General features: G+C 36.4%; 1 protein-coding gene and 1 pseudogene across 1 annotated transcript; both read left to right on the top strand.

Annotated features, from left to right (window-relative positions):
* The first annotated feature begins 12,693 nt into the window (after positions 1–12,693).
* On the top strand, positions 12,694–13,620 carry LOC122473190 (annotated as a pseudogene).
* Positions 13,621–21,652: 8,032 nt separating this feature from the next.
* Positions 21,653–22,588, top strand: LOC122473091 (olfactory receptor 6C3). Its single transcript, XM_043563206.1, has one exon. It carries the CDS (start codon positions 21,653–21,655, stop codon positions 22,586–22,588), a length of 936 nt encoding a protein of 311 aa, XP_043419141.1.
* The last annotated feature ends 3,190 nt before the right edge of the window (positions 22,589–25,778 follow it).

Consider the following 25,778-nt stretch of genomic DNA (forward strand, 5'->3'; position numbering starts at 1 on the left):
CAAGAAGGGTGTGATGTGACTTACAGAGAAAATACCTATTGGGTGAGTTTGGGCCAGGCGTGAGTTCTACGGTGTTTGGCTTGATGTTAATGAATCAACAACATACTACATTCAGAAAAAGAAAGAGGAAATTTCTTTCTCTGTATGTGAGGCCTCTCCTAAAAGTGCTGAAGTAAAAGCTTTACTGTGTTATGAAGCCATAAAGAAGATGGAAAGCAGATAAATTTGTAGATTCATAACATGAAAACAGATCTTTTTTTAAGTGATAATGACAGGGGTGCCTAGGTGGCTCAGTCGGTTGAGCATCTGACTCTTGATTTCAGCTCAGGTCACGGATCTCGCAATTCGTGGGACTGAGCTCCGTGTCTGGCTCTATGCTAACAGCATGGAGCCTGCCTGGACTCTCTCTGCCACCTTCTCTTTCAAAAGAAATAAATACACTTTTAAAAAGTCATAATGACAGCATTATTGTCAACTGGAACAAGCCAAAGATATTTATGGTCCTGTTACCCACGGTTAGGAAATGGGAAAATTCTCAAAGAGTGACAAAGTGTGAAAAAATATTAAACTTACAGGTGAGGCAAGTTATGCAGATCAAGAGGCTGTGAAAGTATTTATTAAATATATCCAAGATGTTATTGAGGGGTTGGATTATGTAAAAGAGCAAGGTTTTAGTGCTGATGAGACTCGTCTGTTTTATAAGGACGTTGGAAAACTAAGCCATATAGCACGAACTACATATATAATAACAAATAGTTTTTGTTGGTGGAGATGTTGTGACAGAGGCTTGAAGGAATTTAACTTCCTATTTCCCCTAGGAACAAAAATTCAATATTGCTAATTCACTGTTGTGGCAAATTTATGGACCATAAGCACCTGGAATAATGAGAATCCACACTCTCTACAAATGTACTTGTGTAGACACAGATATATGGATATAAACCTATGTAGATGTGCATACATAGATTAGTTCATACAAAGGTCTCCCATAACTGTCTACTGACAGACACTAGGAAAACCTCAAACATTTTTTTTACAGATGGAATCAGGTTGAATGGACCCAGGAGCCAATTGAAAGGGTAGCCAATAGCCAAAACTGGAAACTATGAAAAACAAAAGAAAGAATGTAGTATTGAATTACAACCTAAAGAATAAAAATCATATTCATTACTGCATACTGAAATAAATGTATAATTAAATGGAAGTGGAAAGGGTTAATTTTTTTCTTACACAAGAATGACAATGAGTAAACAGAAAAAAATAAAAAAAACATACAAAACCACTGTCTTAAAATTGTTAGATGAGGCAGTTAATTAGGTTCTAACGGGATGCCTGGAAACCAGCAAAGAGGAAGACATGGACAACTCTGAAGAAGTCAGAGGCCCGTCTTGGCAGCACTCCAATACAAAATCACAAGGAACCAGATCAAACCAGACAGGCCCAAGATGGTTGACATACCAGGCCAAAGTTTACAGCATTCCTTCATTATACCACATTGCCATACTAAAATCTTCTACCTAACGGTGCCATGAACAAATGAGGAAGAAAAAGCACATACAACCAACATCCCTGAAGAGACCACCCTGCCTCCAAGAAATCCTTGCCTCAAGTAATGAATATCCCAACCCCTTGTTAACAACTGTCAATAAAAGATAGAGACCCAAACCCAGGGATGTAGCTCTCCTTTGACCTCTCCTGCTTTCACATCTCAAGAGTGTACTATTTTAAATTTTTTTTAATCTTTATTTTTGAGAGAGAGAGACAGCATGTGAGCAGGGGAAGAGCAGAGAGAGAGGGGAGATACAGAATCCAAAGCAGGCTCCAGGCTCTGTGCTGTCAGCACAGAGCCCAATGCGGGGTTCGAACTCATGAACCGTGAGATCATGACCTGAGCCGAAGTCGGAGGCTTAACTGACTGAGCCACCTAAGTGCTCTGTCAAGAGTGTACTCTCACTTTAATAAACTTTCCTGCTTGTACTGCTAATGAGCTATGTTGTGTCTGTCCTTGAATTTTCTTTTTTTTTTTAATTTTTTTAATGTTTATTCATTTTTGAGAGAGCGCGTGCGCACGCATGCGAGCATGAGTGGGGGAGTGGGGGAGGGGCAGAGACAGAGAGGGAGACACAGAATGGGAAGCAGGCTCCAGGTTCTGAGCTATCAGCACCAAACCCATTGGGGGGCTCGAACCCACAGACTGTGAGATCATGACCTGAGCCGAAGTTGGCCGCTTAACCAACTGAGCCATGCAGGCGCCCCTGTCCTTGAATTCTTTCTCATGATGAGACCAAGAGCTTCTGGTGGCATCTTTTGGATGGACTGGGTAAAGGCCTTAGGACCCAAGGTCTCCTCATTTCTCACCAGGAACAAAATCACAATAATAGTTCTGAAGCAAGATCACTGTCAAATGTTAAAATTAGGGAAATATTTTATAAGACATTTGATCTGATTGAGGAAAAGCCCTTAAGATGTGCTACAAAGCATGGCTTTGTTTATGACAGAAGATAAAATGAACTAGGAGAGCCACACAAGCAGAAAGGAGTGTATTAATCATATGCCATATATAAATTTTGCTTGTTTTTTTTCAGTTTTCATTTGTTCCTTTATAATTTTACATATATTTATTATTTTCCATTTGTATTTCTTTTGTAAAATGAAGGCAAACACTAAATATTCTTTTTTTTTTTTTTTTTTTTTTTGGTCTGCATACTGGATAACCAACTGATGAATAGTAACTTTCAATCACTAGGGGAAAATACGGTCTCAGGTGTGAATTTCAAAGTCAACTAAAGCTAAAATACAAACATGCGGGTCCTATCATGAGTAAAGGGATATGACATACCAAAAGTTTAACAGTCTTCAATCTTTAATGGATTTATTTTTAACGAATAAAACATTAAGTTACTTGTTTATTTGGTTATTCTTAATTAACACATTTATTATGTATATTCCATCAATCTTTATGCACGTTGCAATCTGTTACTATTGAAAAAGATCATTGTAGAGAGCAAATGGGGTCACTCATGTCAAGCAGTGACCCATGTCAAGCAATGACAAAGCATCCAAGGACACTGTAGCTGATACCAGACATCACTGACACCAGCACCGACTGACAACACCCAGAAACGAAAACCAGCAGAACCAGAAGAGGCCTACAAAACCCCAAGACTGATTAAAGTCCTTTAAAAGGGCAAGACTTTTGCAGGGAACTGTCAGACTCTCCAGACGCTGACCCTTTTATGTCTGACCACATTGAAAATGCAACCACCGTCAGAGTTTCTGCCAACTGAAATCTGAATAGATATGCTCCACTGCTTGAATTGTGCCTAGAGCTGACCTGGCCCAGACCAAGGCCTCATCTCAACTGCATGTTCATGGACTGACTTTGCATTTTGGTTCCTCTATTTACTACCCCTTGTTGTATATATTGTTTGTTTTATGACTTTGTATTGTGCTTTGCTTTGGGTGACTTGTATGAAGCCAAGTTAAATGTGTACTGAAATGTCATTGAGTTTGGAATCTGAAACCTGCTTTAACCTTGCTGTATGATTGAATAAAGCTGGTATTATGGAAAACACAATCATGTAAACACCTTTATAGTGTGCTGGCATCATTGACATGAAAACAGATTCTGCTAAAAGTTTTGAAAGCACATAAATTGTTATGCTAACTGGAGATGTATTATTGTTTAAAAGTGTATTTCTTCTGGGAAAAAAGTGTATTTCTTTTGGAAACTGTACTTTGCATAGTGCCCTTCAGAAATCCATGCACACCTGGAACCTATACATAGGGCGTTATTTGGAAACAGGGTCTTTGCAGAGATAACTGACAGAGAGCAGACTATACCACCCCAAAACATGTCTCTCTTGTGTAGGATTATTTTGAGCTTTTTCTTTTTTAAGAAATAGCAAAAGTAAAGCTCTGAAAACTGAGAAGACAATTTTTCTAAGACATCTACATTTATAAGGGAAATCTCTATTTGTAAGGGTGTCTCTGTACCTTTCTGTATCAGAAAGTGGGGGATGATCAAATCTCTGGAAATTCTTATCAAATGAGAAGGTGGCAATTCAAATCTACATAGCAACCATACCCTCTATTATCCTGCTTTGCCTAGTCCCTCTCCACTCCAGAACATCATCTTCTGTCTTTAACTGAAGAAGTTAGTTAAAGTGGTGTCATTGGGCCATTCTAAAGAGTCATTTAGTTTTCCTGAATCTCTCCCATGTATTCAGGTGGTATACATGTTATTAAATTTGTTTGTTTTTCTTCTGTTAACCTGTCTTTTATTACAACATGGTCTCAGCCAAGAATCTAGAAGAGTAGAGGGAAAAGTATCTTTCCACCCCTACATAATCAAGTTAAGATGAGGTCATATACATTAAAGCAATTTTCCATGGATCTTAATGTAATAACAGTTTCCCAATAATATATAATTTGAAATAATATTTTGGCCTACATGTAAACATCATATAAATATTATTGCGACAATGTTTGTAATCAAACGAGCATATTTATGGCACATCCTTCAAGTTCTTGACTTTTATCATTAATAGATTACTATACTTTGAGCTTAAAATAGCTGGTCTCTTTGAACAGTGTCTTCCTACAGTGTGTGCATTCAGTACTACTTAGTCACATACCTTAAAAAACCTCACGTTTCCCAAAGAAGCAGTAAAAATATTGTAAAATTTTTCTTCAGAATCTCTAGCAAGAAGATTATTAAATAACCCTAATTTCCATTTAATTTTAACTATTTATATGACTTATGGAATTCCAGAACCAAGTAGCAAAAGAGGACTTCAACTACTTCCACTTTAACTTCAAACTTTCTAACTGATGAAATTCTTCTTTCCAGCTTATCTCTTAACTCACACAAAGGCCCTGTGGGTGAAGCAGTCTTGCGGGGAACCAAAACTAACCCCTCAAGCAATAAGAACTGCCCTGAGCCAGCACTACTCTGCATGAATGGCCCCAAGACAATGATTGATTTCAATTGACTGCTTACCTGCACTTACCCACCCACTTTTGCCCACATTTCCCTGGCATAAATCTAGAAGTATTTTTGGCACTTTGGAGACAGACTAGTGGATGCTAGTCCCCTATCTTCCTGGTGTTGGGCTCGGTGAAATAAATTCATTTCTTGTTTCACCACTATTCACTTGTTTGCTTTTGGATTTTGTCAGTGGTGAGTGGTCAAACTTGGTCTGTTTGGGAGCCCTGGAGCCAGGTGCCCATGTACCCTTGCACTCTGGCTGCACTAAAAACTAAATAGAAGTCTCAAAGAACCAATATAAATGGAATATTATAGATGTCTTTTCAGATCAATGCAATGAACAACAAGATGATGTGTAGGGTGAAGTCTATTGCTTATACTTGACGTGAGAAAAGGAATCTAAGATTTCTAATATAGAATTCGCACCCATTGCTGTAAGAAGTGAAAATTATGCACACATACAGAGTCTTTGTCTCTGTATTTTCAAAACCTAAGCTTGAGACCAACACATAATAAACATCTATAAAGTTATTATTGAATGAATAAATGATAATGATTCTAATCATGGTCAGGTTTTCTATGTCATCATTCGGTCGAGAGATGTAAAACCTTAAAGACAAGCCTGACATCTCTTACAGTGTAGAATAATAAAGACTTCAGCTCCAGTCTAAAACATTGCAGTTCTTTTTTTTTTTTCAATATATGAAGTTTATTGTCAAACTGGTTTCCATACAACACCCAGTGCTCATCCCAAAAGGTGCCCTCCTCAATATCCATCACCCACCCTCCCCTCCCTCCCACCCCCCATCAACCCTCAGTTTGTTCTCAGTTTTTAAGAGTCTCTTATGCTTTGGCTCTCTCCCACTCTAACCGCCTTTTTTTTTTTTCCTTCCCCTCCCCCATGGGTTTCTGTTAAGTTTCTCAGGATCCACCTAAGAGTGAAAACATATGATATCTGTCTTTCTCTGTATGGCTTATTTCACTTAGCATCACACTCTCCAGTTCCATCCATGTTGCTACAAAGGGCCATATTCCATTCTTTCTCATTGCCACATAGTAGTCCATTGTGTATATAAACCACAATTTCTTTATCCATTCATCAGTTGATGGACATTTAGGCTCTTTCCATAATTTGGCTATTGTTGAGAGTGCTGCTATAAACATTGGGGTACAAGTGCCCCTGTGCATCAGTATTCCTGTATCCCTTGGGTAAATTCCTAGCAGTGTTATGGCTGCTAGGTCATAGGGTAGGTCTATTTTTAATTTTCTGAGGAACCTCCACACTGTTTTCCAGAGTGGCTGCACCAATTTGCATTCCCACCGACAGTGCAAGAGGGTTCCCGTTTCTCCACACCCTTGCCAGCATCTATAGTCTCCTGATTTGTTCATTTTGGCCACTCTGACTGGCGTGAGGTGATATCTGAGTGTGGTTTTGATTTGCATTTCCCTGATGAGGAGCGACGTTCAGCATCTTTTCATATGCCTGTTGGCCATCCGGATGTTCTCTTTAGAGAGGTGTCTACTCATGTTTTCTGCCCATTTCTTCACTGGGTTATTTGTTTTTCGGGTGTGGAGTTTGGTGAGCTCTTTACAGATTTTGGATACAAGCCTTTTGTCCAATATGTCATTTGCAAATATCTTTTCCCATTCCTAAAACATTGCAATTCTTAATAGTTTCGTCAGATTAGAGAAAAAAGTCACCCGTTCACAATTTAATCTGTTGCCATTATGAAACTGCTACTCTCTGTTACTTGATTACGTTTCTTCTCCTTGTGCAGTTATGGATTATTATAAACATTTCAGGCCATTATCACTGAAATATTCTATTCTAAATTTTATACTATTTGAACTATTGTTTAATGCTGGTGTCTTGAGGACACCAAACTCCATGGTACGTTTCATTTATTCATTCAATGAATCCCCCAACTCCATTGTGAAGACAGCAGATAAAATTATGACTAGCCTGAATAACATTCCCAAGATCATATCATATTGTCCACCAGCTTGTAAAGACATTACGCGAGCCTTCATTTTAACATAACTTATTTCATTTCAAATGTTAAGATAATATTTCTTTAGATAGCAATACACAAGTTATCTTGGGGCTTCAGATCCTTAGAGAAATGTGAGTTGATATATAGAAATTAGTTGATGTATGTCCTTTTTGTAAAAATTGTACAGTGGATCCCAGAATTATTCTTTATTATCAGTATTTTGTGTATTTGCTTACAAATAGAAGATGACATACAGGAAACAGTTTGCAAAGACCTTTGAAAAATACCAAAATACTTACATTTAAACAAATTAAAGAAGCTATTAGAAATGGCATTGTCTAGGGGCACCTGGGTGGCTCAGTTGGTTAAGCAACTGACTTTGGCTCAGGTCATGATCTCATGGTTCGTGGGTTCCAGCCCTGCGATGGGCTCTGTGCTGACAGCTCAAAGCCTGGAGCCTGCTTTGGAGTCTGTGTCTCCCTCTCTCTCTGCCCCTCCCCCACTTGTGCTCTGTCTCTCTCTTTCAAAAATAAATAAAATGCAAAAAAAAAAAAAAAAATTTAAAGAAATGGCATTGTCCAAACCAGGCATATTTACCATACTTATCATAAAAGTAAGTATGTCTTTAATATTTTCTCTCAGGAATACAATTTTGCTTTAATAAGATAAATTTATGCTTTGTACAAGTAATGTCAATTATGCATAATGCTATAAATGAATAAAATTAAACCACACAAATTAATAGGAAATATAAAATTGAAGAACATTTTTTAAAAAGTTATTTATTTATTTTAAGAGAGAGACAGACAAACAGACCATGAGCAGGGGAGGGGCCTGACTCAGGGCTCCATCCCAGGAACTGTGAGATCATGATCTGAGCTGAACAAAGAGTCAGACACTCAACCAACTGAGCCACCTACGTGCCCCTAAAAGAAAAACATTTTTAAAATGCTACAATTTGAGAGTTTTGTGTGACATTATATTGTGTTCATTATAACATAAATATTTTGTGACTGATAGGACTATATGATGTTTTGTGTTCTTACATAGAAATCTTTTAATAACTATTTTCATATAGTCTATATCAGACACCAAGTAATCATTTTTGTACAAGATTCAAAATAATTTATTTCATGTGTTAACACTAAACAGATATAGTTTATGTTTTACTTTTGCACAATGTGAATTTTATATAGTGAAGGTTAGCATCTATTACACAAAGGCAGAGGCCAAAAACATACGTATCTGTGACCACAACGAGGATAGATGATGGAAAGTAGAAATAATTCCCTCCCAGCAATTTTGTAGGTAAAGCACTATAGTAATATCATTAACATATTAAATTGATTGGTAATCGTGAGTAAATATCAATCCTTTTAACAGCTCTGAAACCTCTGATGGATATAGAAAACAAAGGAGACATTACAGACTTAACCAAACTGTCTGGGCAGTTAAGCTTTTCTTTTTGTTTTTTTTTTTTTTTTTTTGAATGTTTTTTTATTTTTGAGAGAGAGAGACAGAGTGTGAGTGGGGGAGGGGCAGAGAGAGAGGGAGACACAGAATCTGAAGCAGGCTCCAGGCTCCAAGTTGTCAGCACAGAGCCCGACGCGGGGCTCAAACTCACAAACTGTGAGATCACGACCTGAGCCGAAGTCGGACATGCAACCAACTGAGCCACCCAGGCACCCCCAGTTAAACTTTTCTTAAGATGATCTTAGAGGATAGCATCAGTCCCAGAATGGAAAGACCCTTTCCCCGAGGAGAAGCACAGGTCCCATCACACCAGGTCCCTGAAGTTTGGAGTTTTAAAAGGCAGCAGGCCCAGCTAGTGTAGAGCTCAAGGTGTATTGCATTGCTCCAGGCAGGCAAGTGACCCAGATACAGTGTGAATTCAGCAATCTAAAAAATGCCTGGGACGCCACAGAGGAAACAATTCACTCCTCTGAAACTGCAAGCAGTTTCACTGCTTAATAATTCACTCCCTGAGAGCAGCAAGCATGGACTCCCCTCACTAGGAACCAAGGAGCAGGCTGGTGCCAGTTCCCTCCCCCACCCCTCAGCAAAAACCAACTTCAGTAAACAGCACAGCACCAATACTGGCAACTCAACCTGCTTACACCAAGTCCCAAGTCACTGTGATCCACCAGGACTGCTTTTCTAGGCCCAGTCTGCCTTAGGATGAGCACAACAGGCCCCTCCACAAGAAAACCAGCACAAACCACCACATCGCCACATCTACTGACCACAGAGTTGTGCAAAGTTTCAGCTTTAGTGGAAATACTGTGTGGTCTCTTTTAGCAAGCAGATCAGAGCACACCTACTTAAAACTCACCACCCTCTGGCCAAGGTCCAAATACTTCCCACTGCACGCAAGGAGAAACTCTGCAGAGAACTGACCTGAGGGATAGAGCAGCCATAACACAACAGCAGAGTGCACGAAGCATACACCAGAGACACTTTCTGAAGGATCAGGCCTGGGCAATATATGACATCTTCTTCATAAAACCATTCCTCTCAGGAGCAGGAAACATAAAAAGGCTTTTCTAACTCATAGAAGACAGATGCCTAAAGAAAATGCCAAGACTGACGAATTCCTCCAAAAAGAAAGAACAACAAAAGATCATGGCCATGGATGAAATTGAAACATGTAAGTAATATACAACATCCAGAATTTACAGCAACAAGGATAAGGGTACTAGTTGTCCTTGAGAAAAGCATAGAAGACACCAGCAAATCCCTTACCACAGAGATAAAAAAAAAGCTAAAGACTAATTAGGCCAAAATGAAAAATGCAATAACTGAGATTCAAAACCAGCTGAACGTGATGACCACAAGGATGGAAGAAGTAGAGAAATGAATAAGTGATATAGAAGATAGAATTATGGAAAATAATGAGCTTCACAAGGGGGGAAACAAAAATTTGGATAAGTAAAGTAGACTTAGGGAGCTCAGTGATACCATCAGGGTAATAACATTCATATTATAGCAGTCCCAGAAGAATAAGAGAGGGAAAAGGGGGCAGAACATTTACTAGAGGAAATTATAGCTGAAACCTTCCCTCATCTGGGGAGGGTAACAAATATCCAAATCCAGGAGGAATGGAGAACTCCCATCAAAATCAACAAAATCAGGCCAACACCAAGACATACTGTAAATTTGCAAAATATAGAGATAAAGAAAAAGTCTTAAAAACAGTAAGACAGAAGTCCCTATCTTATAAGGGAAGACCCATAAGGTTAGCAGCAGACCTCTCCACAGAAACATGGCAGGCTGGAAGGGAGTGGCATGATATATTCAAAGTGCTGAATGGGAAAAAAAAATCTACAGCCAAGAATACTCTATCCAGCAAGACCATTATTCAGAATAGAAGGAGAGATAAAGAGTTTCCCAGACCAAAAAAAAAAAAAAAAAAAAACACTAAAGGAGTTCATGACCATTACACCAGTTCTGCAAGAAATACTAAAGGGGACACTGAGAGGAAAAGAAAGACCAAAAGCAACAAGGACTATAAAGGAACAAAGAAAACCTCCAGAAACAATGACAAAACAAATAACAAAATGGCACTAAATTCGTATCTATCAATAATCCCTCTGATGTGGGAGCCCTGGGTGGCTCAGTTGGTTAAGTGTCTGCCTTCCTACGAGGTCTTGATCTCAACAGTTTCTGAGTTCGAGCCCCACATTGGGCTCTCTGCTGTGCACAATCCGCTTCGGCTTCAGATCCTCTACCCACCTCTCTACCTCTCCCCTGCTCTCTTTCTCTCTCAAAAAAAAAAAAAAAAAGAAAAGAAAAGAAAAAAAGAACAATCACTCTGAATGCAAATGGACTAACTGCTCCAATCAAAAGACTTAGGGTGTCAGAGTAGATTAAAAAACAAGACCCATCTATATGCTGCCTACAAGAGATTCATTTTAGATCTAAGGACACCTGCAGATTGAAAGGGAGGGGACAGAGAAACATTTATCATGCAAACAGATATAAAAAAGAAACCAGGGTAGTCATATGTATATCACATAAACTAGATTATAAACCAAAGACTAACAAGAGATGACGCAGGGCACTATAATAAAGGGGTCTATCTAACAAGAAGATCTAACGATTTTAAATATTTATGCTCCCAAATTGGAACACCCGAATATATAAACCAATTCATAACAAACATAAAGGAACTAATTGATAATAATACAATAATAGTAGAGGACTTTAACACCCCAATTACATCAATGGGCAGATCATCTAGATAGAAAATCAACAGGGAAAGAATGGCTTTGAATGACATACCAAACGAGATGGACTGAACACATATATTCAGAACATTTCATTCTAAAGCAGAATACACATTCTCTTCAAGTGCACATGGGACATTGTCCAGAATAGATCACATACTGGATCGCAAATCAGGTCTCAATAAGTACAAAAAGATTGAGATAATACCATGCATATTTTCAGACCACAATGCTGTGAAACTTGAAGTCAACCACAAGAAAGAAATTGGAAAGACCCAAATACATGGAGGTTAAAGAACATTCTACTAAAGAATAAAGGGGTCGGGGTGCCTGGCTGGCTCAGTCACTTAAATATCTGACTCTTTTGAGAGACAGAGACAGAGTGTGAGCAGGGGAGGGGCAGAGAGAGAGAGAGAAAGACACAGAATCTGCAGAGGCTCCAGGCTGAGCTGTCAGCACAGAGCCCGACACAGTGCTCAAACTCATAAGCCGTGAGATCATGACCTGAGCTGAAGTCGGATGCTTAACCGGCTGAGCCACCCAGGAGCCCTATATCTGACTCTTAATATTGGCTCAGGTCATGATTTCATAGTTAATTAGATCAAGCCTCCATGCTGACAGAGCAGAGCTTCATTGGGATTCTCTCTCGCTCTTTCTCTGCTTCTCTCTCTCCCTCCAAATTAATAAATAATCTTTAAAAGAATGAATGGGCCAGCCAAGAAATTAGAGAAGAAATGTTAAAAATAAATGGAAACAAATGAAAATGAAAACACGACAGTCCAAAACCTTTGAGATGCAGCAAAAGTGGTCCTAAGAGGGAAGTATATGGCAATACGGGTCTTCCTCAAGAAGGAGAAAAATCTCAAACAAGCAACCTAACCTTACACCTATCAGAGATAGAAAATAAACAACCAATGAAGACTGAAGCCAGCAGCTGAAGGGAAATAATAAATATTAAACCAGAAAAAAATGATATAGAAAAAAAATAGAACAGATCAATGAAACCAAGAGCTGCTTCTTTGAAAAATTAATAAAACTGATAAACCTTTAGCCAGATTCATCCAAAAAAAGGACTGAAGTAAAGAAAGTCACAAATGAAAGAGCAGAAATCACTACCAACAGAAATAGAAACAATTTTAAGAGAATATTATGAAAACTACATGCCGACAAAATGAACAACTTGAAAAAAAATGGATAAATTCCTAAAAACATATAAATTACCAAAAATTCAACAAAAAGAAACAGAAAAGTTGACCAGACTGATAACCAGCAAAGAAATTGAATCAGTATTCCATTATCTCTCAACTAACAAAAGTCCAGAGCCAAATGGCTTCACAGATGAATTCTACAAAACATTTAAAGATGAGTAAATACCTATTTTTCTAAAATTATTCCAAAAACTAGAAATGGAAACAAAACTTCCAAATTTACTCTGTGAGGATTTTTCAGCCATATATTTGGCTTAAAGAAAATAAAAATCTGTATGAGAAACCATACAATGATTACAGAGTTTGTTCTCTTGGGCATCAGATGACCCAAAGCTTCAGGTTAACTTTATTTATGGCTTATGTATTAAATGTCACCAGAAACCTAACCACCATTAACAGAATGTCACCTTGACAAAATGTCATCTCAAGATTACTATGTATTACTTCCTGAGGAATTTCTGCTTCTTAGAAATTACATTCACCAGTGTGTCTATCCCCAGATTTGGGGGGACGATCATTACTAAAGTCAAGACATTGCCTATAACAATTGTTTAGCTCAGCTACTTTACTTCACCTTCATGGGTATGTCAGAGATTTTTCTTCTCAGGGCCACGTCTTTTGATCACTACATTGCCATCTGCAGGCCTCTTCATTTCACCACCATGAACAAGAAAATCTGCACCCTGCTGGTCTTTGGGTCATGGCTGGGAGAATTCCTTACCATTTTCCCACCACTCGTGCTCATCCTCCAGCTAGATTTCTGTGCTGCCAATGTAACTGATCATTTCTCCTGTGACTATTTCCCCATTTTACAACTCTCGTGCTCAGATACATGGCTTTTAGAGATTATTGGACTTTACTGTGCTTTTGCTACTCTGCTCTTCACGTTGGCATTCGTGATTCTTTCCTACATGTGCATTCTTAGCACCATTCTGAGAATCCCGTCTGCTACTCAGAGGAAAAAGGCTTTCTCCACATGTTCCTCTCACTTGATTGTCATTTCCATCTCTTATGGGAGCTGTATATTCATGTATGTCAAGCCTTCAGCAAAAGAAAGAGCATCATGGATCAAAGGGGTAACTATTCTCAACATCTCAACTGCCCCCATGTTGAACCTTTTTATTTATACCCTGAGGAACCAGCAAGTAAAACAAGCTTTCAAAAATTTGCTTCATAAAACAGTGTTCTCTAGAAACAAATGAAAGTATGTATTAACAAGAAAGTATGTATTAACATTTGACTTCTACAATATGCTCCCATATCCATCTCACAGATACTTGCAAAGCTGTGCTCATTTGCTTAAGCTTTCTTGTACACTGAAAGTAACTATGGTGTCTTTCAAACTGTCTGTGGGTTCCATTTTCTCATTGATTTACAATTCTAAATAGAAATCCAGTGGCTATAAAATATAAATCATTTTCCTGCTTGCTCTGAATAATAATTTTGTATATTATAATGGCTAAAGGAGTAAACACTGATTTCATCAACTTACTCTTTTTTGTTAACAATATCAGTTTCCTTTGTAAAGTCAAAAATATATGAAATTATATGTAACATCCATATTTTTTGCACACTATCTTCAGTATCTGTCCAGTTCTTCCAACTCATTTAGTTGACTTGAGTGTTTATTTTACTACGTATGATTTGAACATCATATGTCTTCTGTTTTCCAGTTATCCTTAAGGCATGCATTATGTATCTTTTTTAACATATTTTCCTTGTTTATCTGTATTATTTTTAAAAATATTTAACACATGAATATTTAGGCAATTATCACTAAACTTAAGCCACCAGGAAGTTTGATAAAATTTAAGAAAATTTCTTCTATAGAGAACATTTATATTGTGCCGTATGCTGAACTACGTATATCCTCAATCATATCATATTTAATCTTCACAGCTAGATAGTAAATTAGACTAATTATCTCTTTTTTTACAAGTGAGTAAATAGATGCTCAGAAAAGTTACATAAGTTGCCTGCGATCTTCTGCTATAACAGCCAATATCATAACTTGATTTGAAAAACAAAATAGACAAAAACTTGTTTGCTCTTATATACACACACACATATATACATAAACATATATATATATACACACACACATATATATATGTGTGTATATATATATATATATATATATATGTAGAGACATCCATATTTTGCATAGCTTTTACTAAGGACCTACACAATCTTACTGGTGTTTTTCACTCACATTTTCTCATTTGGACATGATCATATTATTATAGTCTAGTCCATGTCGGTACTAACTCCTAATATTATACTTGGCATATAAATTAGAACATTAATCAAAATAAGAAATTCTTCAACTGCTGTTGCCAGTGAGAAATAGAATGACCAAAAAAAATCTAAAGTATTAGCAGTATTACAATACCCAGACTTCTTATTAGAAGTTAGACTAAAAATAATGGAGTTAATGAATAGAATAGTACAATGTAGTAGATTACCAGTTTAAAAAATGGCATTGAGTAGAGATGCATTCAGTAGAGATCTGCATTAGGAATTGAGATATGTGGTTGCTAATCTCTAAAAAACAATGTCAAGGGAAAAAAGTATTGGGGTTATAATTTACAACTGGAAATATCAAAAAGTATAAAAACAAAATAGTATATTTTGTTTTATTATATCAATTAATTCATCCTCAGTTAAAAACAGGAAGTTACTATCTACGTGTGTTGCCAATTGGATATAGTCCATGTGGTATTGTGTTTAAGAAAACAGACTTTAATTTTAGGAAGTCTAAGATCAATTTGGACACTTGCTAGCTGTGTGAATTGGTGGAAGGTATACAATCTGTATCAGCCTCAGTTCTTCATGTGGGAATGTAGAATCAGAGAATAAAAGTTTCATAGCTGTGTTTAAAGGACTAAATGAAATAAATAATAAAAGTCCTTAAGTATCACTGAAATAAATAACGCCTTTGTGAAATCACAACTACCATGAATATCCTTCCCAAAGGATATTTCCAACTAAAAAAATAAAATAAAATAAGTAAAGAGGCTATTCATGTATGTTAGTAAGTGTTACATAAAATATAGAGCATGTTAGTTATATTATTCCAATTAATTCTCAAAAACACTGTTGAGGGGTGCCTGGGTGGCTCAGTTGGATAAGCGTCCCACTTCGGCTCAGATCATGATCTCACAGGTCCTGAGTTAAAGTGTCATGTCAGGCTCTGTGCTGACAGCTCAGAGCCTGGAGCTTGCTTCAGATTCTGTGTCTCCCTCTCTCTCTGCCCCTCCCCCATTCACACTCTGTCTCTCACTCTCTCAAAAATAAATAAAAATTAAAAATTAAAACACTTGAAATTTCAACTCCACGTCAAACAAAGAAAACTGAAGCCTAAAACAATCAAGTAACATCCAAAGTCACAAATTCTATTAAGTGGCTCATTTGCCTTTTCAGTCCATGTGTTCCTAATGGCAAAAGCCATACATGTTCTATGATAATAAACTCACCCTATAATGTCCTAAGCACAAGTTAGTAGTAAGTTTAAATGCCATAACTTTATTAACAATTTATTTACTTTTCCTTCCTTGTTCATATTTTAGATAGCTAGTTAACAAACCAAAAGCATGAGCCCTGGGTGTCATATGTAAGACATGCATCACTGGGTTCTATGCCTGAAGCCAAGACTACACTGTATGTTAACTAACTTGAAAATAAAAAAAAGAAAGAAAGAAAAGAAAAACAAACAAATAAATAAATAAATAAACCAAAAGCATGAGGTTATATATTGATATTCAGCATAAACTCCTACAGATATGATTAGTACTATTTCTGAAAACATTATTAAATGTGATTTGGTGATCTCTCTTTCCCTTGATCTCTTACTATACACAACTGTATGAATTCTAAAAACTGAATCTGCTCATCTTTAATGAAATGAATAAATGTAAAATATTCTGATTTCTCCAGGGAAATGGTCACTTAAAATAATTATGAAGAGAGTAAAACACATTTCTTATAATTCTTCCAACCACTCAGTGAAGTCCACTGTAGAGATTTTGTTTAATTCAGGCAGAGAGAATGTTTCACATGAACTCTAATTTGTCAAGAATGAATGAGCAGTACCAGAAGTGAATTTCAGTGTAACTATGAAGCTGAACTAGATGTTGCCCATAATTAACTGAATTAATTTCTTTTCCTTTTCTCTAATATATTAAGTGGAACATGAACAACTACTTTATTAAACAATTTAATAAAGGAAAAAGACACAGGATTACATCATCAGTAAAGCAAATTGCTTGGGAGACACTCTCTGAACATGTCATTTAATGAGCTTTAACGAAAGAAGAGATAAATGAATCAATACATAAGATGAAAAAAACACTTTCAATATTAATGCGTTACTAAGGGAGACTTCCACCCAACACAACAGAAAGAATTATTTAAAATTTTTTTATTTCATTTAAAACACCTGAGATGAAGTGGAACCACTCAAAAGGTCCTCTCTCAGACTGTCGAAGGGACATTATTTGGACTTTGATTCTCATGTATTTTTTTTTTAAACAGAGTCATTTTCTTACCTTGAGCATCAGTGAATTTGGCATTAACCAGTTTATCAGAGGGCCATTGCGAATATTTACTTGATGGTCAAGATTTAGGGAGGGCAGGATATCGAAATGTTTTAAGAACTAAAGCCATGAAGATGCTTTCTAGCCTTATTTGCCAATGTTAAATGTTATTTTTAAAATTCAATTTTAAATACCTCAGTGAATCACAGGAATCCTTAAAAGGCACATCAAACTTAATTGTGATGAAAAGAATGGAAGGAAATGTGTATCTTAACAGAATAAGCCATTACACTTAACTGAAATAAATACAATTAAAATGTATACATTTAATGTATATTTTCATAAAAAGTATGTTATTTTTATTGTATTATTTAATGTACATTTAGTTGGTGAGATAACCACATGAAGTTAAATTATTCCAAGAGATTTTATTTTTATTACTTTGTATTTAAACTTTTTTTTAATGCTTATTGATTTTTGAGACAGACAGAGAGAGTGTGCAAGTGGCGGGGAGGGGCAGAGAGAGGGAGACAGAGAATCTGATGCAGGCTCTACTCAGACAGCAGAGAGCCCAATGGGGGAATCAAACTCACCAACCATGAGGTCATGATCTGAGCTGAAGTCGGGCACTTAACCAACTAAGCCACCCAGGCACCCTTCCAAGAGATTTTCAATGCTGTAACTGGACCAGACATACAAGTGGGATTTAATCTAACAACAACAACAACAACAAAAATAGCTTAAAATATCTTAAACTGTTCCTAGGTAGGAATAATATTGTGGATGCTAGGGCTGTTATTCTAATACTGCTGTATGTGCAACATGAGGAAAAGAAGCAAATGAAAATTAACGTGACATTACGATTTTATCTAATGCTATTCATAGCCAGGGCTCTAATCATGAAATAAAGGAAACATAAATGTTTAACAGATAAAAGGGGGGGGGCGAGCCTAAAAGTATTGTAGTCTTAAGTTTGAATGATACACTTAAATTACGCTCACAGACATTTTATTTGAAAATAAAATATATGTGTTTGCTGGCCCTCTCCACTGAAAATACCTAGAAAGGATGATTGAAATCATAGTAATTATCACAGCTAGTGCCCAGATTCTTAATGTTCCTAATCAATCCCAGATTTCCTAATCAATGGAAGGAGGACTCTTTAGAGAAATGACTCAGTCCAGTTCTAATACAAAAAACTGTAGCATGAGCCTGGGAACACTTGTCATCCAAGATGGGAAGGAAGGAATCAAAGAGGAAAAGTGTACTGCCCAAAAGGGAAGCGTTTTCCCCCAGCGGATACACTCCAAAGAGATAGTGATCCCAATTTAAATCTCTCTTGAAATGTGTAAGTCAATCACTAATGTGACCTACAACAAAAGCAAAATTTATAAAGCCATGAATTCATAACAATACCCACAAAAAGATACTAGAAAACCAACCCTAACTACAGAATAGATATAAAGTAGGCATTCACCTGGAAAATGACAGATTAAGAACAGAACCGTCTTGCAGTACATAATGAATTAATGATCCAGCCATTGATAAACAAAGCCTGCTAAGAAAAAAAAAAAAAAGAAGAAGAAGAAGAAGACAATTAGACATGTATGTCCTGCTAAAAGTTTAAATTCCATCTCTAGAGTAGTCTTACAAAAAAAAACGTTCCCAAACCTAAACCTGGATTGAGCCTCTAAATCTAACTAGCAACTAGAGGCAGTCATGAAGACGAGCTTGCAATCAAGTGAAGCATGACTTCACATTGCCCTCTATAAATAATAATAGATTTTCTTGTTGCCTATTAGTTGGGCTTTTAGGGTAAAAACAAAATACCATTTAATTACTGCAACAAAACTGATCTATAAGATTACCATATTATATACTTGAAAGTTGCAGAGGGGCGCCTGGGTGGCTCAGTCAGTTAAGTGTCCGACTTCGGCTCAGGTCATGATCTCACAGCTTATGAGTTCAAGCCCTGTGTGGGGCTCTGTGCTGACAGCTCAGAGCCTGGAGCCTGCTTCAGATTCTGTCTCTCTCTCTCTCTCTCTCTGTCACTCCCCTACTCACGCTCTGTCTCTGTCTCTCAAAAATAAATAAACATTTAAAAAATTTTTTAAATAAATAAATAAAGTTGCTGACAGAGTAAACCTTAAATGTTCTCACCACAAAAAAAAAGGTAAATATACGAGTGATAGCTGTGTTAAGTACGCCTATCCTGGTAATCATTTCATACATACAACTGTATAAAGTCAAAACATTGTACCCTTAAACTTACACAGTGTTACATGTCAATTATATCTCAATAAGACTAAAAAAAAAAAAAAGTGATTTGGACCAGGGTATCACTCTCTATGACATACAGCCACATCTGCAAAAATTCTCTTTTACTGAGTGCTCCTTTAACTAGGATAAATAAATGAAGTACACATGGTCATAAATTTGAGTTAGGCCTACCTATTTCTTCCATTTTTCTGCCTACTCTGTTCTAATTCCCCTCTTCCAGTAAGTAATTCCCAAACAAATGTGCAGCCCAGCTGTGATTTAGTTCTGCACTAGTGACTGTATTATTTGATTATATAAAATCATTATGTATATTTTACATTAAATGCATGTTTTGTTATTTTATTTAGATATAAAACACATTTAATATTAACTAGCTATGGGGCACCTGGGTGGCTCAGTTGGTTCATCAGTGTAATAGCATTTTTTTTAAATGTGAGTATGATATGTGCATCATAATAGTTATTATTTAATTTAGAATTATGAAATGGCCTTACTTCTCAATGTCTCAACACTAACAAAGCCTAAGAATAAACAACAACAAAAAGGGTATATGTTCAAAAGTTTGTATTTCCAGAAGCTTAAATATAAATTAGATTCTGAGTTTTATTTTTGTAAGAAAGTCGGCTTCACAACTTGTATTACTCATGAAATATTAGGTAATTGTGATTAATGGAAGTAATTATTTTATAGAAGACAACATTTCAGGTTCTCTGTGGGATATGAAGGTGAACATAACCATTCTCAAGGGAGATTCACCATAGAGAAGAGCTAAAAGGCTACTGAGAAATGCAAGGCTTCCAGAAATCCCTCATGGTCTCCCATATAGCACAGATCTGGCCTGGCCTTGGCTTTGTTCCCAGGAGATCAACGAACAACTTTCTTTTGAGGTCAAAACAAGTAGACTTGGAAAATTGGAGCTATGAGTGCAACCAGAGGGAAGCCAATTTTAAGAATCTGTCCTCAGAATCCAACGATGTTACATCCCTGTCATTTCTCTCTTTAAATATTGCTTTAAGTTTTTATATCAACATTATTGAAGAGGACTGTCATATTATTTCAATATATTTTTAAGCTTTCTGACATTGTATTTTTATTTCCTGAACTATTTCCTTTGAGTCATCAAAAATAGGGACAAAACAAATCAAATCTGATCAGAGTGAACTTTGCTGAAGTCTGGCAGAGAAGCAATGAGGTGCATTCTAATCTTCACAGCCCAAATTTGACTATTTAAAATTTAAAGGAGTTAACTGTGATAATTTTACAAAACCAAATCTACAGCATAGCACAGCTGGGAATTAACTGAATAGGTTAGTACCAATGGTAGACATTCTTCTTTATGTTTCTGGAATATCCTTATGGACCAGAGGTCTCACGTAAAAGATAAGTGTGAGGCAGAATTACAAGAGAATCAAACACTTTTTCATAAAGCTAAGAGCTCAGAAGGAAGATTCAAACAGAATATAGAACCGACAGAGCTACTAAGATCTGAGGCAACTAGTTACTTTCCCAGTTTGTGCCACAGTCTAATACACAAAATGGATAAATAATGCATGTCCCTTTAAGCTCAAAAGTAAAAATGTTTCCGTATGTACATTTCTAGCAAGTCACAGAAGATGTCAAACATTAATGATTTCAATGGAATTACAAAACAAACCAGTAAGTGAGTATGTTCTGTTAAATAAAATAATTAGGTTATTTATTCAATCATAGAGTAAATACATATGTATTGTTACATAATATATAAATATAATGTTCTCACATAATATTGATGACTACACCAAAAATATTAATGTAGAAGTAAATTAATAATTAGTAATTTATAACCTATTTTACTTGTTAAGAAAGTTATTAATTGATTACTTATATCATACAAAGTATAATGGTTATTACTTTAACCATTCTAAATTTCACTTTTACCTTGTGATGGAATTAAGATTATCCATTTATGCTTCTAGGTAGTGGCATCCTTTAATAAATACTTGACAGAAAAGAAAGAAAATGCATACTTCTCTTAATTTTTCAAGAAGATTGTAATGATTTGCATAAATTGGACAAAGCAAGAAGCACTGGTTTTATTTACCATCTCTCAATGATGATAAATCATCACTCTCAATGATGTGAGTTACTGTATGAAGATTTTCAAACTTCTGGTACATTTCAAATAAGAAAACTAGTAAATAAAGCAAAACTCACAAATGTGTATGAAAACTAAATGCAGACAATAGAGTTCAATTGAAAATAAGATCAGCATGGATTATAGAACATACTTTAGAATTGTATCGATGATGGTGATATTGATCATCATGAATTATATCTTTCATCTGCTCCCTTTAATACTCTTGCCACCTAAATATCTTTAAGAGAAGAAAAAGGAGAGCGAGACAGACAGAGACAGAGAGACAGAGAGAGAGACAGAGAAATGAACCACACAGTGATCACAGAGTTTGTCCTGCTCGGCCTTTCTGATGATCCTGACCTTCAGATTGTGATTTTCCTCTTCTTATTTATCACATACATATTAAGTGTCACTGGAAACCTGACTATCATCACTCTAACCTTGGTGGACCCTCATCTACAGACACCAATGTATTTCTTCCTCCGAAACTTCTCTTTCTTAGAAATCTCATTTACAACTGTCTGTATTCCTAGATTTCTAGGAGCAATTATCACCAGGGATAAGACTATTTCCTTTAACAATTGTGCAGCCCAACTCTTTTTCTTTATTTTCATGGGGGTGACAGAATTTTACATTCTCACTGCCATGTCCTATGACCGCTACGTTGCCATCTGCAAGCCTCTGCATTACACCGCCATCATGAACAGGAAACTCTGCACCTGGCTTGTGCTCTGTGCGTGGTTCGGAGGGTTCCTGACCATTTTCCCACCCCTCATGCTTCTGCTCCAGCTGGATTACTGTGCTTCCAATGTCATTGATCACTTTGCATGTGACTATTTTCCCCTTTTACAACTGTCTTGTTCAGATACATGGTTTCTAGAAGTCATCGGTTTTTACTTTGCGTTGGTTGCTTTGCTATTCACTCTGGCATTGGTGATTTTATCTTACATGTATATTATCAGAACTATTTTGAGAATCCCATCTGCCAGTCAGAGAAAAAAGGCTTTCTCCACATGTTCCTCTCATATGATTGTCATCTCCATCTCTTATGGAAGCTGTATATTCATGTACGCTAATCCCTCTGCAAAAGAAAGGGCATCAATGACCAAGGGAGTAGCTATTCTCAATACCTCTGTTGCCCCCATGCTGAACCCCTTCATTTACACTCTGAGAAACCAGCAAGTGAAGCAAGCCTTCAAAGATGTGGTCCATAAGGTAGTATTTTCTTCAAATAAATGAAATGTTTATTTTGGCAAACAAAGGACATGCTAAAGAGTAAGTAGGTAAAATCTTAAAATTCCTAAATATCTGTATCCGTATGCTTGTTCCCATAGTCTCTTATATGCCACCTTACAGTTAACTTAATGTTTTTCCAGTCCATTTCCACTTCCACACCCAGATTTCCCCAATGCATTGTTTATTCACTTCTTTTAAAATATGGTAAACTTTATTTCTCCTACAAAATTTTTTGGGTATGGATTTCTTTAAGACATACCCTATAACAGAATGTGAAAAACAGTGTTAATTCTATTAATAAAAAATCCCTCAAAAACACATATCACATATAACAGCATATCATACTTTGAATGTAGAGTTTCAAAATCAGTGTGTGATTTCTTTTGTGTTTCAAGATATTCATTGGTAATTTCTTAACATTTAAAAATATACACTTCCTATATATCGTATGTTACATTCAGTCCTTAGAAGTAATATGTAGTAGTGAATTACACTTTAAATGTAGAGTTTTATATTTTGTGAAATTTAGTGCATATTATCAAGGAAAATATTGATCATGATATTGAGCACTATTTATAGAATTTCCATGTTCTTTGTTATTTAAATATATATATATATATATATTTGTTAAAAATTCAAAATAAATACGATAAAACTAAAACACATACCACTTTCCTAATTCATTGAGCATAATTTGTCAGTAGTGCATATATTTCTCCAGGGTCGGCTAATGAAGATTTCATTTGTTTGATTGGACCATTTTTCTCTGTTTCTTCACGTTCCTACTACCTTTTTATTGTTATGTACACATTTGAAAACACAACCATCTCTCACAGTCTTGTAAAACCAGATTTGTGCAGAGCAAGACCATCACCATTCAGTCCCCCTAGAGATTCTGGGGGCCTCTCAAGCCTTTTCTAAGGATGTGCAGTCTCAGAATTTCACATGGATATTCCTAGTTAGATTTTACTCATTTTTTGCTTTTGATGGAGCTTGTAATTTCTTTCTGAACTCTGTTTCTGTCTGGGGTAACTCAGGTCCTGGAAGCAACAGCAGGCCATCCAGATCCTTTTTGTTCTCAGCAGCCCATAGTCACCTAGAGTATGTCAGGTTCCCTGAGTTAACAAACAAATGTTTTTATTTTACCTTCACTTATTCCTTCTTCCTTACTTTATGGAAATCTGACTTTGTGAATTATATTATTTTCCTTCTCTTTAAAGCATTTCTTTTAACATTTCCTTCAAGCTTGGAACACTGACAAAACATACACTTAAGTTTCTGTTTGTCCAAGGAATTCTTTATTTCTTCGGGGTGTTTTTTGTTTGTTTGTTTTCTTCTGTTTTGTTGGATTTTCAATCCTCTGCTTATGTCTGTTTTGTTGGATTTTCAATCCTCTGCTTTCTGTTCTTACATTCCATCTGCTTTATCCAGAAGCGCCCTTATCATATTAATCATAGTTGGTTTAAATTTCCAGCCTAATCATTCTAACACCTCTGTCATGGCTGGTTCTGAATCATTCTCTGCCTCTTCAAAACTTTTTTTTTTTTTCCTTTTTTAAGTCTGTACTGTTTTCTTGACAACCAGACATGATGCACTGGGTGAAAAGAACTGGAGCAAATAGCCTTTAGGGGCTGTGATAGGCATCGAGGGAGGAGAAGCATTCCACAGTCCTATGATTAGGTCTCAGTCTCTTAGTGAGCCTAGGCCTCTGGACTGTGAACTTCCTAAGGGGTTCTCAGTTCTTTCTCCCCAGTTAAGTCAGACAGGAAACTTAGAGTGGGCTAGAGTTGGGTATTTCCCTTGTCCTACGTGGAAGGCTAGAGGACACCGGAGTTGGGTATTTCTCTCCCTGGGTCACTTAAGCTCTGATAGTGTTCCAGCAGGTTAGTCTCTGGCCATCTAAGATTTCTGTGAGGGCAGGCTCTCTCAACAACAACACAGTGCTCTGGTGCATTTCAAAATGGTTCCTTTTCTCTTGCCCCTGACAGAAGCATGAGGTGATTTTTCTCTGACATTCACTATCTGAACCTGGTTGAGCTCCTGGAAGCATATCTCAAAAATGAGCCGGGGGCCTCATATATCTTGGTCCCCCCAGAGCTTTCAACACTGAGTTTCTTCCCTGAACCTCCACAAATTATCAGTTTACTTCAGGTTTTCCTGTGCTGGCACTGGACCTTGTGGTAGTTTTGGCTCCCAAGTCTCTGTTCCCTTAAACCTTCACTTCTTGTGTTTATCTGTTTGATTTTCAATCTTAAGGACAGTGATTTGCCTTCCCTAAGGATACAAAGAGAGTGGATTTTTCAATCTGTTCATCTTTTTTCCTTATTGTTAGACTTGAGTGGTGATTTGCAACTCCTTACTTGCAGAACTGAAAACTGAAGGTGTCCTCTGTCTTCAAACACATTGTTTTTCCATTTAATCTCACATTTCCATACGTTCGTTTCATGAGTATCGGTGCATATCAAGCCACTCCTTACAGAAACAGAAGGCTCCACATAATGTTTTATTTAATTCTCTAAAAACTTGCAAATTCATTGTTAATCCTATTTTATAAATGAAGAAAGGTCTTTAACAATTTTCCAAGATTGCAACATGAATAAATATCATAGCTTGCATTTGAACCTCTCTCTCTTGGACCTAGGATGCCATTTGAAAAATCTTTCTGGTAAACTGCCTCCCATTGGTGTTCTTGTATATCACAAGCACTTATATATCAATCAAAAAATATTTTTTTGAAAATTTTGAGCCCTAATATAACAAAGTTTTGTATACATGAAAACGTGAGTAGAAATTAAAGAAATCTGTTAAAATAGCTTTTTTAATACATATGGTGGTTATGCTGATTAGTCGTGATATGAATAATTAGATCATCAGCCCCAAATTACTTTGATCTCCAAATATAATTTTATTAGATATGAGGGTTGAATCAGAATAAATTAGAGTGTTTAACAAGCAAAGAATCACTATTTTGGGGAAACTTTTGATGAACATGTGATTCAACAGAAAGCTTAGAACATGTTGAAAGTAGACTTTTGTACAAATTCATGTTAGAAAAATGACTAAGAAATAATGGGATCAATAGGGCATATGACCTAGTATAATGGAGTAAATTTGCTGATTAAAAACTGACTTGGTGTAGTAGAAAAAGTTCTGAACTGAGAAACAGGTTACTTTATTTGTATCTGTCACAACA

Source organism: Prionailurus bengalensis, chromosome B4 (assembly GCF_016509475.1).
Source record: "Prionailurus bengalensis isolate Pbe53 chromosome B4, Fcat_Pben_1.1_paternal_pri, whole genome shotgun sequence".
NCBI classification, from domain to species: domain Eukaryota; kingdom Metazoa; phylum Chordata; class Mammalia; order Carnivora; family Felidae; genus Prionailurus; species Prionailurus bengalensis.